The following is a 12,709-nucleotide window of genomic DNA, read 5'->3' as shown; positions in this document are numbered from 1 at the left end:
GGGGAGAGAGAGACCACCAGAGGAGAGGACAGAGAGACCACCGGAGGAGAGGACTGGGGGAGAGAGAGAGACCACCAGAGGAGAGGACTGGGGGGGAGAGAGAGAGACCACCGGAGGGGAGGACTGGGGGGGAGAGACCACCGGAGGAGAGGACTGGGGGAGAGAGACCACCGGAGGAGAGGACTGGGGGAGAGAGACCACCGGAGGAGAGGACTGGGGGGAGAGAGAGAGACCACCGGAGGAGAGGACTGGGGGGGGAGAGAGACCACCGGAGGAGAGGACTGGGGGAGAGAGAGAGACCACCGGAGGAGAGGACTGGGGGAGAGAGAGAGACCACCGGAGGGGAGGACTGGGGGGGAGAGACCACCGGAGGAGAGGACTGGGGGGAGAGAGAGAGAGACCACCGGAGGAGAGGACTGGGGGAGAGAGACCACCGGAGGAGAGGACTGGGGGGAGAGAGAGAGACCACCGGAGGAGAGGACTGGGGGAGAGAGACCACCGGAGGAGAGGACTGGGGGAGAGAGACCACCGGAGGGGAGGACTGGGGGGGAGAGACCACCGGAGGAGGGGACTGGGGGAGAGAGACCACCGGAGGAGGGGACTGGGGGAGAAAGACCACCGGAGGAGAGGACTGGGGGAGAGAGACCACCGGAGGGGAGGACTGGGGGGAGAGAGAGAGACCACCGGAGGGGAGGACTGGGGGGGAGACACCACCGGAGGAGAGGACTGGGGGAGAGAGACCACCGGAGGAGAGGACTGGGGGAGAGAGACCACCGGAGGGGAGGACTGGGCGGGAGAGACCACCGGAGGAGAGGACTGGGGGGGGAGAGACCACCGGAGGAGAGGACTGGGGGAGAGAGAGAGAGAGACCACCGGAGGAGAGGACTGGGGGAGAGAGAGAGAGAGACCACCGGAGGAGAGGACTGGGGGAGAGAGAGAGACCACCGGAGGAGAGGAATGGGGGAGAGAGACCACCGGAGGAGGGGACTGGGGGAGAGAGACCACCGGAGGAGAGGACTGGGGGGAGAGAGAGACCACCGGAGGAGAGGACTGGGGGAGAGAGAGAGACCACCGGAGGAGAGGACTGGGGGAGAGAGAGAGAGAGACCACCGGAGGAGAGGACTGGGGGAGAGAGAGAGACCACCGGAGGAGAGGAATGGGGGAGAGAGACCACCGGAGGAGGGGACTGGGGGAGAGAGACCACCGGAGGAGAGGACTGGGGGAGAGAGAGAGAGAGACCACCGGAGGAGAGGACTGGGGGGAGAGAGACCACCGGAGGGGAGGACTGGGGGGAGAGAGAGAGACCACCGGTGGAGAGGACTGGGGGGGAGAGAGACCACCGGAGGAGAGGACTGGGGGGGGAGAGACCACCGGAGGAGAGGACTGGGGGGAGAGAGAGAGACCACCGGAGGAGAGGACTGGGGGGAGAGAGAGACCACCGGAGGGGAGGACTGGGGGGGAGAGACCACCGGAGGGGAGGACTGGGGGGGAGAGACCACCGGAGGGGAGGACTGGGGGGAGAGAGAGAGACCACCGGAGGAGAGGACTGGGGGGGGGGAGAGACCACCGGAGGAGAGGACTGGGGGGAGAGAGACCACCGGAGGGGAGGACTGGGGGGAGAGAGAGAGACCACCGGAGGAGAGGACTGGGGGGGGGGAGAGAGAGAGAGAGACCACCGGAGGAGAGGACTGGGGGGAGAGAGAGAGACCACCGGAGGGGAGGACTGGGGGGAGAGAGAGAGACCACCGGAGGAGAGGAGTGGGGGGAGAGAGACCACCGGAGGGGAGGACTGGGGGGGGGAGAGACCACCGGAGGAGAGGACTGGGGGGGGGGGAGAGACCACCGGAGGAGAGGACTGGGGGGGGGGGGGAGAGAGAGACCACCGGAGGAGAGGACTGGGGGGGGGGAGAGACCACCGGAGGAGAGGACTGAGGGGGGAGAGAGACCACCGGAGGAGAGGACTGGGGGGAGGGAGAGAGACCACCGGAGGGGAGGACTGGGGGGAGAGAGACCACCGGAGGGGAGGACTGGGGGGGGAGAGACCACCGGAGGAGAGGACTGGGGGGGGGGAGAGAGAGAGACCACCGGAGGAGAGGACTAGGGGGGGGGGGAGAGACCACCGGAGGAGAGGACTGGGGGGGGAGAGAGACCACCGGAGGAGAGGACTGGGGGGAGGGAGAGAGACCACCGGAGGGGAGGACTGGGGGGGAGAGACCACCGGAGGGGAGGACTGGGGGGAGAGAGAGAGACCACCGGAGGAGAGGACTGGGGGGGGGAGAGAGACCACCGGAGGAGAGGACTGGGGGGAGAGAGAGAGACCACCGGAGGAGAGGACTGAGGGGAGAGAGAGAGACCACCGGAGGAGAGGACTGGGGGGAGAGAGAGAGACCACCGGAGGAGAGGACTGGGGGGAGAGAGAGAGACCACCGGAGGAGAGGACTGGGGGGAGAGAGAGAGACCACCGGAGGAGAGGACTGGGGGGAGAGAGAGAGACCACCGGAGGAGAGGACTGGGGGGGGAGAGAGACCACCGGAGGAGAGGACTGGGGGAGAGAGAGAGACCACCGGAGGGGAGGACTGGGGGGGAGAGACCACCGGAGGAGAGGACTGGGGGGAGAGAGAGAGAGACCACCGGAGGAGAGGACTGGGGGAGAGAGACCACCGGAGGAGAGGACTGGGGGGAGAGAGAGAGACCACCGGAGGAGAGGACTGGGGGAGAGAGACCACCGGAGGAGAGGACTGGGGGAGAGAGACCACCGGAGGGGAGGACTGGGGGGGAGAGACCACCGGAGGAGGGGACTGGGGGAGAGAGACCACCGGAGGAGGGGACTGGGGGAGAGAGACCACCGGAGGAGAGGACTGGGGGAGAGAGACCACCGGAGGGGAGGACTGGGGGGAGAGAGAGAGACCACCGGAGGGGAGGACTGGGGGGGAGAGACCACCGGAGGAGAGGACTGGGGGAGAGAGACCACCGGAGGAGAGGACTGGGGGAGAGAGACCACCGGAGGGGAGGACTGGTCGGGAGAGACCACCGGAGGAGAGGACTGGGGGGGGGAGAGACCACCGGAGGAGAGGACTGGGGGAGAGAGAGAGAGAGACCACCGGAGGAGAGGACTGGGGGAGAGAGAGAGAGAGAGACCACCGGAGGAGGGGACTGGGGGAGAGAGACCACCGGAGGAGAGGACTGGGGGGAGAGAGAGACCACCGTAGGAGAGGACTGGGGGAGAGAGAGAGACCACCGGAGGAGAGGACTGGGGGAGAGAGAGAGAGAGACCACCGGAGGAGAGGACTGGGGGAGAGAGAGAGACCACCGGAGGAGAGGAATGGGGGAGAGAGACCACCGGAGGAGGGGACTGGGGGAGAGAGACCACCGGAGGAGAGGACTGGGGGAGAGAGAGAGAGAGACCACCGGAGGAGAGGACTGGGGGGAGAGAGACCACCGGAGGGGAGGACTGGGGGGAGAGAGAGAGACCACCGGTGGAGAGGACTGGGGGGGAGAGAGACCACCGGAGGAGAGGACTGGGGGGGGAGAGACCACCGGAGGAGAGGACTGGGGGGAGAGAGAGACCACCGGAGGAGAGGACTGGGGGGAGAGAGAGACCACCGGAGGGGAGGACTGGGGGGGAGAGACCACCGGAGGGGAGGACTGGGGGGAGAGAGAGAGACCACCGGAGGAGAGGACTGGGGGGGGGGAGAGACCACCGGAGGAGAGGACTGGGGGGAGAGAGACCACCGGAGGGGAGGACTGGGGGGAGAGAGAGAGACCACCGGAGGAGAGGACTGGGGGGGGAGAGAGACCACCGGAGGAGAGGACTGGGGGAGAGAGAGAGACCACCGGAGGAGAGGACTGGGGGGGGAGAGAGACCACCGGAGGAGAGGACTGGGGGAGAGAGAGAGACCACCGGAGGAGAGGACTGGGGGAGAGAGAGAGACCACCGGAGGAGAGGACTGGGGGAGAGAGAGAGACCACCGGAGGGGAGGACTGGGAGGGAGAGACCACCGGAGGAGAGGATTGGGGGGAGAGAGAGAGAGACCACCGGAGGAGAGGACTGGGGGAGAGAGACCACCGGAGGAGAGGACTGGGGGAGAGAGACCACCGGAGGGGAGGACTGGGGGGGAGAGACCACCGGAGGAGGGGACTGGGGGAGAGAGACCACCGGAGGAGGGGACTGGGGGAGAGAGACCACCGGAGGAGGGGACTGGGGGAGAGAGACCACCGGAGGAGAGGACTGGGGGAGAGAGACCACCGGAGGGGAGGACTGGGGGGAGATAGAGAGACCACCGGAGGGGAGGACTGGGGGGAGATAGAGAGACCACCGGAGGGGAGGACTGGGGGGGAGAGACCACCGGAGGAGAGGACTGGGGGGAGAGAGACCACCGGAGGAGGGGACTGGTGGAGAGAGACCACCGGAGGAGAGGACTGGGGGAGAGAGACCACCGGAGGAGAGGACTGGGGGGAGAGAGACCACCGGAGGAGGGGACTTGGGGAGAGAGACCACCGGAGGAGAGGACTGGGGGAGAGAGACCACCGGAGGAGAGGACTGGGGGAGAGAGACCACCGGAGGGGAGGACTGGGCGGGAGAGACCACCGGAGGAGAGGACTGGGGGGGGGGAGAGACCACCGGAGGAGAGGACTGGGGGGGGGAGAGACCACCGGAGGAGAGGACTGGGGGGGAGAGACCACCGGAGGAGATTACTGGGGGGGGGGGGAAGAGACCACCGGAGGAGAGGACTGGGGGGGGAGAGACCACCGGAGGAGAGGACTGGGGGGGGGGAAGAGACCACCGGAGGAGAGGACTGGGGGGGGTGGAGAGACCACCGGAGGGGAGGACTGGGGGGAGAGAGACCACCGGAGGGGAGGACTGGGGGGGGAGAGACCACCGGAGGAGAGGACTGGGGGGGGGAGAGAGAGAGAGAGACCACCGGAGGAGAGGACTGGGGGGAGAGAGAGAGACCACCGGAGGAGAGGACTGGGGGGAGAGAGAGAGACCACCGGAGGAGAGGAGTGGGGGGAGAGAGACCACCGGAGGGGAGGACTGGGGGGGGGGAGACCACCGGAGGAGAGGACTGGGGGGGGGAGAGAGAGAGACCACCGGAGGAGAGGACTGGGGGGGGGAGAGACCACCGGAGGAGAGGACTGAGGGGGGAGAGAGACCACCGGAGGAGAGGACTGGGGGGAGGGAGAGAGACCACCGGAGGGGAGGACTGGGGGGAGAGAGACCACCGGAGGGGAGGACTGGGGGGGGAGAGACCACCGGAGGAGAGGACTGGGGGGGGGAGAGAGACCACCGGAGGAGAGGACTGGGGGGGGAGAGAGACCACCGGAGGAGAGGACTGGGGGGAGAGAGAGAGACCACCGGAGGAGAGGACTGGGGGGGGAGAGAGAGACCACCGGAGGAGAGGACTGGGGGGAGAGAGACCACAGGAGGGGAGGACTGGGGGGGGAGAGACCACCGGAGGAGAGGACTGGGGGGGGGGGGGGAGAGAGAGAGAGACCACCGGAGGAGAGGACTGGGGGGGGGGAGAGAGAGAGAGACCACCGGAGGAGAGGACTGGGGGGAGAGAGAGAGACCACCAGAGGGGAGGACTGGGGGGAGAGAGAGAGAGACCACCGGAGGAGAGGACTGGGGGGAGAGAGAGAGACCACCGGAGGAGAGGAGTGGGGGGAGAGAGACCACCGGAGGGGAGGACTGGGGGGGGGGGAGACCACCGGAGGAGAGGACTGGGGGGGGGGAGAGAGAGAGAGACCACCGGAGGAGAGGACTGGGGGGGGGGAGAGACCACCGGAGGAGAGGACTGAGGGGGGAGAGAGACCACCGGAGGAGAGGACTGGGGGGAGGGAGAGAGACCACCGGAGGGGAGGACTGGGGGGAGAGAGACCACCGGAGGGGAGGACTGGGGGGGGAGAGACCACCGGAGGAGAGGACTGGGGGGGGGGGAGAGAGACCACCGGAGGAGAGGACTGGGGGGGGAGAGAGACCACCGGAGGAGAGGACTGGGGGGGGAGAGAGAGACCACCGGAGGAGAGGACTGGGGGGAGAGAGAGACCACCGGAGGAGAGGACTGGGGGGGGAGAGAGAGACCACCGGAGGAGAGGACTGGGGGGAGAGAGAGACCACCGGAGGAGAGGACTGGGGGAGAGAGACCACCGGAGGAGAGGACTGGGGGGAGAGAGAGACCACCGGAGGAGAGGACTGGGGGGAGAGAGAGACCACCGGAGGAGAGGACTGGGGGGAGAGAGAGACCACCGGAGGAGAGGACTGGGGGGAGAGAGAGAGACCACCGGAGGAGAGGACTGGGGGGAGAGAGAGACCACCGGAGGAGAGGACTGGGGGAGAGAGAGACCACCGGAGGAGAGGACTGGGGGGGGAGAGAGAGACCACCGGAGGAGAGGACTGGGGGGAGAGAGAGACCACCGGAGGAGAGGACTGGGGGGAGAGAGAGACCACCGGAGGAGAGGACTGGGGGGAGAGAGAGACCCCCGGAGGAGAGGACTGGGGGAGAGAGACCACCGGAGGAGAGTACTGGGGGGAGAGAGAGAGAGACCCCCGGAGAAGAGGACTGGGGGGGGAGAGAGAGACCCCCGTAGAAGAGGACTGGGGGGAGAGAGACCACCGGAGGAGAGTACTGGGGGGAGAGAGAGAGACCCCCGGAGAAGAGGACTGGGGGGGGGGAGAGACCCCCGGAGAAGAGGACTGGGGGGAGAGAGAGAGAGACGACCGGAGGAGAGGACTGGGGGGGGGGGGAGAGAGACCGCCGGAGAAGAGGACTGGGGGGCGAGAGAGAGACCACCGGAGGAGAGGACTGGGGGGAGAGAGAGACCACCGGAGGAGAGGACTGGGGGGAGAGAGAGACCACCGGAGGAGAGGACTGGGGGGAGAGAGAGACCACCGGAGGAGAGGACTGGGGGAGAGAGAGACCACCGGAGGAGAGGACTGGGGGGAGAGAGAGACCACCGGAGGAGAGGACTGGGGGAGAGAGACCACCGGAGGAGAGGACTGGGGGGAGAGAGAGACCACCGGAGGAGAGGACTGGGGGGAGAGAGAGACCACCGGAGGAGAGGACTGGGGGGAGAGAGAGACCCCCGGAGGAGAGGACTGGGGGAGAGAGACCACCGGAGGAGAGTACTGGGGGGAGAGAGAGAGACCCCCGGAGAAGAGGACTGGGGGGGGAGAGAGAGACCCCCGGAGAAGAGGACTGGGGGGAGAGAGAGAGAGACGACCGGAGGAGAGGACTGGGGGGGGGGAGAAAGAGACCGCCGGAGAAGAGGACTGGGGGGAGAGAGAGAGACCACCGGAGGAGAGGACTGGGGGGAGGGAGAGACCACCGGAGGAGAGGACTGGGGGGAGGGAGAGATTACCGGAGGAGAGGACTGGGGGGAGAGAGAGAGACCACCGGAGGAGAGGACTGGGGGGAGAGAGAGAGACCCCCGGAGAAGAGTACTGGGGGGAGAGAGAGACCACCGGAGGAGAGGACTGGGGGGAGAGAGAGAGACCACCGGAGGAGAGGACTGGGGGGAGAGAGAGACCCCCGGAGAAGAGGACTTGGGGGAGGGAGAGACCACCGGAGGAGAGGACTGGGGGGAGGGAGAGACCACCGGAGGAGAGGACTGGGGGGAGGGAGAGACCACCGGAGGAGGGGACAGGGATGGAGTGCGTATTCCTATCACCCCCATTCTCCCCGTGTCCTGTGCACGGCGTGGATGTTGGAGGTTATTGTAGTGGTGGATCCTCTCTCTGCAGGGAGTGATGAAATATCGGGAGGATCACTCTCATCATCCACACAAGATGGAGCAGCCGCGACTGGAGCAGATGCTGGAGAGGCAAAGGTAAGAGGGGGCGATGCAGGGGGATCAGATGTAAAGGTGAGGAGAATACGGAGGGATCAAATGTACAAGGGATGAGGATACGGGGGTCTGGTGTACAGGGGAGGAGGATACTGGTGGACCGGATGTGCAGGGGGAGGAGGATAAGGGGGTCTGGTGTACAGGGGGAGGAGGATACTGGTGGATCGGATGTACAGGGGGAGGAGGATACGGGGGTCTGATGTACATGGGGAGGAGGATACGGGGGTCTGATGTACAGGGGGAGGAGGATAAGGGGGTCTGGTGTACAGGGGGAGGAGGATACGGGGGTCTGATGTACTCTCCCTGATAGAAGTTATGTCGCTCATCCAGGTTATGTAAATAAAAGCTTAGAACCTGACGTTAAATTCATCCATTGGTTGTATAAATTATTCTTTTGAAATCTGAAACCCTCCGAAATGTAGTTTAGGTTAAGTAAATAAATTGGCATCAATGCAGAAATATTGATCAGTAAATGGACACAGAATGGTCAGATTTTGGCAAGACAAGAGTTTTGTCGCCTGGTCATATAAAGCACCCAATCCTAGTTTACATCCTCACCTGTGCTCAGTAAATGATCAGATAATTAATGTGTTTGTATAAAAAAAAATCTCAGCACCCCAGACCTTCACTTGAACTGCAACTTGAGGTTTGACAACATGCCAAAAATCCACCCTGCGACCAAAGCCTGGATTATCAAGAGGCTGAAGACCAGATCCACTGCAGAGGTGGCCGGCACCTTTAATGTGTCTCAGCGTCAAGTACAAAGAATTAAAAAAAGATTTCAAGAGACTGGAGATGTGTTTGACAAGCCCAGGTCCGGCAGACCCCACAAGACAACTGCTCAGGAGAACATTTGTTGGTTAGAAAATCCAAAGCAAGCCCCTCTTCCACTGCAGCAGAACGCCAACAGGCCTGGTCACCTCAAGTCCCTGTGTCAACTAGAACAGTTTGTAGGATTCTGTCTCGAAATGGCCTCCATGGTGGAATCAGTGCCCAGAAGCCAACGCTAAACAAAAGTCCCACAGCTGCTAAACAGATGGACACTGGAAAAGTGGCAGAAGGTGGATTTCTCTGATGAATCTTCAGTAGAATTACACCACAGCCACCGCAAATACTGCAGGAGACCTACTGGAGCCCGTATGGATCCAAAATACACCTAGAAAACAGTTACATTTGGTGGTGGAAAGATCATGGTCTGGGGTTACATTCAGTATGGGGGTGTGCAAAACATTTGCAAGGTGGAAGGCAATATCAATAGCCTAAAATATCAAGATGTATTAGCTACCTCTTATATTCCAAATCATAAAAGGGGTCAAATTCTGCAGCAGGATGGTGCTCCATCTCCTACATCCATCTCTACAACAAAGTTCCTCCAGGCAAAAAAGATCAAGGTGCTCAAGGACCGGCAACCCGGTCACCAGACATGAACATCATTGAGCGTGTTTGGGGTAGGATGAAAGCGGAAGCTTGGAAGACAAAACCAAAGAATCTAGATGAACTCTGGGAGGCAGGTAAGACGGCATTCTGTGCTATTCCTGATGACTTCATTAATAAATTGTATGAATCATTGTTGGACCGCATGGATGCCGTCCTTCAAGCTCATGGAAGTCACACAAAATATTAAATATGACTCTAATAGCACCACAACTTCATTCACCAATGTTATGCAACATATATTTGTATTTTATGCTTATTATTTGTTTGAATATCACATTACTTTCTGTGGGCGACAAAACTTTTGTCTTGCCAAAATCTGACCATTCTGTGTCCATTAACTGATCAATATTTCTGAATTGATGACAATTTATTTTCTTAACCTAAACCACATTTCTGAGGGTTTCAGCTTTCAAAAGAATAATTTATACAACCGATGGATGAACTTAACGTCAGGTTATAAGCTGTACACATGGAGATGGATACGAGGGATCGGATGTACAGGCGGAGGAGAATACGGGGGATCAGATGTTGTCATTAATCACAGGGGGAATGTTTTTGATTATTACACTGCTGCCACCAATATGTCATGAACCGGGTGTGTTTGGTTGCCCCTGGTTCCTTCTTCAGGGTTTTATTTACCGGTATATCCCACTTCCGGTTTGGAACTTGCAGATCGGATGCACAGGGGGAGGAGGATATAGGGGATTGGATTCATGTGGAGGAGGATACGGGGGGTCGGATGTATGTGGGGAGGAGGATACGGGGGGGATCAGATGCACGGGGGAGGAGGATATGGGGGATCAGATGCATGGGGAGGAGGATATGGGGGATTGGATGCACGGGGAGGAGGATACGGGGGATTGGATGTATATGGGGAGGAGGATACGGGGGATCGGATGTACAGGGAGAGTATATGGGGGATCGGATGTTTATTGGGAGGAGGATACGGGGGATCGGATGTTTATTGGGAGGAGGATATGGGGGATTGGATGCACAGAGGGAGGAGGATACGGGAGATCGGATGTATATTGGGAGGTGGATACGGGGTAATCGGATGCACAGGGGGAGCAGGATATGGGGGATTGGATGCACGGGGAGGAGGATATGGGGGATTGGATGCACGGGGAGGAGGATATGGAGGGATTGGATGCACAGGGGGAGGAGGATATGGAGGGATTGGATGCACAGGGGGAGGAGGATACAGGTGGGATCGGATGTATACGGGGAGGAGGATACAGGGGGATCGGATGTATAGGGGGAAGAGTTTTTGGGGGGATCGGATGCACAGGGGGAGGAGGATACAGGGGATCGGATGTATATAGGGAGGATATGGGAGGATTGGATGCACCGGGTGAGGAGGACATGGAGAGATTAGATGCCTGGGAGAGGAGGATACGGGGGGATCGGATGTAAATGGGGAGGAGGATACGGGGGGATCGGATGTTGGGGGGTCACCTACTGCTCCCGGCTGAGGTGTTCTGCTCCCATGCAGGTTCCCCGTTGATCTGCTGTCCCGAGGTCTGCTCCTCCTGTACGCTCCACTCGGCCTCTGCCTCTTCTTCCTTCGTCTCTTCATTGGCGCTCATGTGTTCCTGGTGAGCTGCGCCCTGCCCGACTGCGCCATCCGGAGGTACAGTACTCGGATTGCGGGGTCCTCGTCTCTCAGCCCGGGGTCTCCCCTCATGTGCTGTGTTCTCTGCTGTTTCAGGCTCTTGGTTCGGGTCATGTCTTCGGTCCTCGGGGTCCTTGTCTCTGAGTCCGGTGGTCGGGACGCTGCAGTGAAGATTTTCGTCAGTAATCACGTGACCTGCATGGATCACAACGTCCTGAGTCTCCTGACCGCGTGCAGCACGGTAGGCTCCTACATGTTGGGGTGTCTTGTTTGCACCCTGTGATTTTTCTGATCCTTTTCTGTATCTCAGCCGGCCATGTCATGTCCTCCGGGATTCTTGTGTTGGGCTCGAGGATTCCTCGAACTTGGGTCCCCTGGGAGCCGGATTCAGCTACTGGAGTCTTTGAAGCATTATCTCTCCCAGCCGGGTAGTCCTCCGCTGCTACTATTCCCAGAGGAGGGGACTACAAATGGCGGCGTCGGCCTGCTGCACTTTAGGTACTGGGCTATAGTGGAGTCCGGGTGCATGTACCGCACGGGCATCTAGCTGCGTGTACCATTGAGGGGGATCAGTGTCCTGCTTCGTTTACCGCCACGGGATTAGGGGCTATCCAGCCTTGTGTACCTTTCAGGGGTCAAGATCAGGGGCTGTCCTGCCCCGTGTACCACTTGGGGATCTGGGGATGTCCAGCCGTGTGAACCGCCCGGGGATCGTGGGGTATAAACTGTGATTCTCATTGATGTTTTGTCTAGCAGCTCGTGGGCGTTTTCACTTTCAGACTCTCTGCAGCCGGTGACCCTGCGCGCGAGCCGACCTCTCCTATCTGTGGTGAGTCTCCCGTCCCCTGTTGTTGTCTCGCTCACCCTGGTACATGAGTTGTCCTGGATGTTCTTTCCTCCGTATTTCTGTGTGTTTCCATTGCTAGCCCATCAGTGGCGTGTTTTCAGCTTTCTCTCTCTGTTCTGATTCGCTCTCCCATCGTTTGCCCACTCTTCTTGCCCCTCACCTGCACCCTTTTTGCGTTTCTTACACGCCCCTCTTTTTGGCTCTCTCACTTGTCCCACTCCTCACCAATCTCCCCACCCTCTATCCTCTTTTTGTTCTTTTTGCCTTAGCCCTTCTCACCTTTTGTCCTCTTAATATCCTCTTTGCCCTCACCTCTTTTCGCCAGCCTTCTCCCCGCCCTATCCTCTTTGCCCCGCCTCGTCCCTCTCCCGCCACTCTGTCTTCTGACCTTGTCTAGTCCCACTCCCCGCCTCTCTTCTCACCTCGTCCCTCTCCTCGCCCATTTCTCCACCCTCTGTCCTCTTTTTTTACTCTCTTTACCTTTCCCTTCTCCATTCCGGTTGTACTCCTCTCCCTTCTCCCCACCCACCTGTCCTCTTTGCCCTCGTATGCTACTCGCCCCTCTCCCCAGCCTCTATCCTTTTTTTATCCTCTTTGCCCTCGCCTTTCCTTCTCTTCATTTTATTCTTTTTCCTCTCCCCACCCTCTGCCATCTTTTTTATTTTCTTTGTCCTCTCCTCACCTTCCCGCCTCATGTATTCCTCACCCCTCTCTCTGTCCTCCTCGCCTCGCGTTCTCCTCGCCTCGCGTTCTCCTCGCCCCTCTCCCTGACTTCTGTTCTTTTTTTTTTATCCATCTTGCCCTCGCCTTCATTTCATCTCGTGATCACCTTGCCCCTCTCCGCATCCTCTGCCCTCTTTGACCGCGTCTACTCTCCTAGCCCGTTGCCTTGTCCCTCTCCTGGCCCCTTTTTCTTCCCTTTGTCCTCTTTTTATTCTTTAGCCTCGCTTTACCTTCTCCTTGTATTC

At 61.1% G+C, this 12,709-nt stretch overlaps 1 protein-coding gene across 6 annotated transcripts in view; it reads left to right on the top strand.

Annotated features, from left to right (window-relative positions):
• AUP1 (AUP1 lipid droplet regulating VLDL assembly factor) overlaps positions 1-12,709 on the top strand; it is a 40,552-nt gene that overhangs the window by 23,058 nt on the left and 4,785 nt on the right. For 2 of the 6 annotated variants that reach the window (XM_069744992.1, XM_069744991.1), the window contains exons 2-6: positions 7,742-7,827; positions 10,775-10,912; positions 10,991-11,135; positions 11,205-11,392; positions 11,651-11,723. In XM_069744992.1, the coding sequence (XP_069601093.1) occupies positions 7,748-7,827; positions 10,775-10,912; positions 10,991-11,135; positions 11,205-11,392; positions 11,651-11,723 (624 nt within the window). In that variant the 5' untranslated portion in view covers positions 7,742-7,747. Of the gene's footprint in view, positions 1-49; positions 61-7,741; positions 7,828-10,774; positions 10,913-10,990; positions 11,136-11,204; positions 11,393-11,647; positions 11,724-12,709 lie in introns of all 6 variants that reach the window. The other 4 variants (XM_069744986.1, XM_069744988.1, XM_069744989.1 and 1 more) reach the window with 3 other exon arrangements.

Source organism: Ranitomeya imitator, chromosome 1 (genome assembly GCF_032444005.1).
Source record: "Ranitomeya imitator isolate aRanImi1 chromosome 1, aRanImi1.pri, whole genome shotgun sequence".
NCBI classification, from domain to species: domain Eukaryota; kingdom Metazoa; phylum Chordata; class Amphibia; order Anura; family Dendrobatidae; genus Ranitomeya; species Ranitomeya imitator.
The sequence above is the reverse complement of the archived record's forward strand: the minus strand, read 5'-3'. Positions and strand labels throughout refer to the sequence as shown.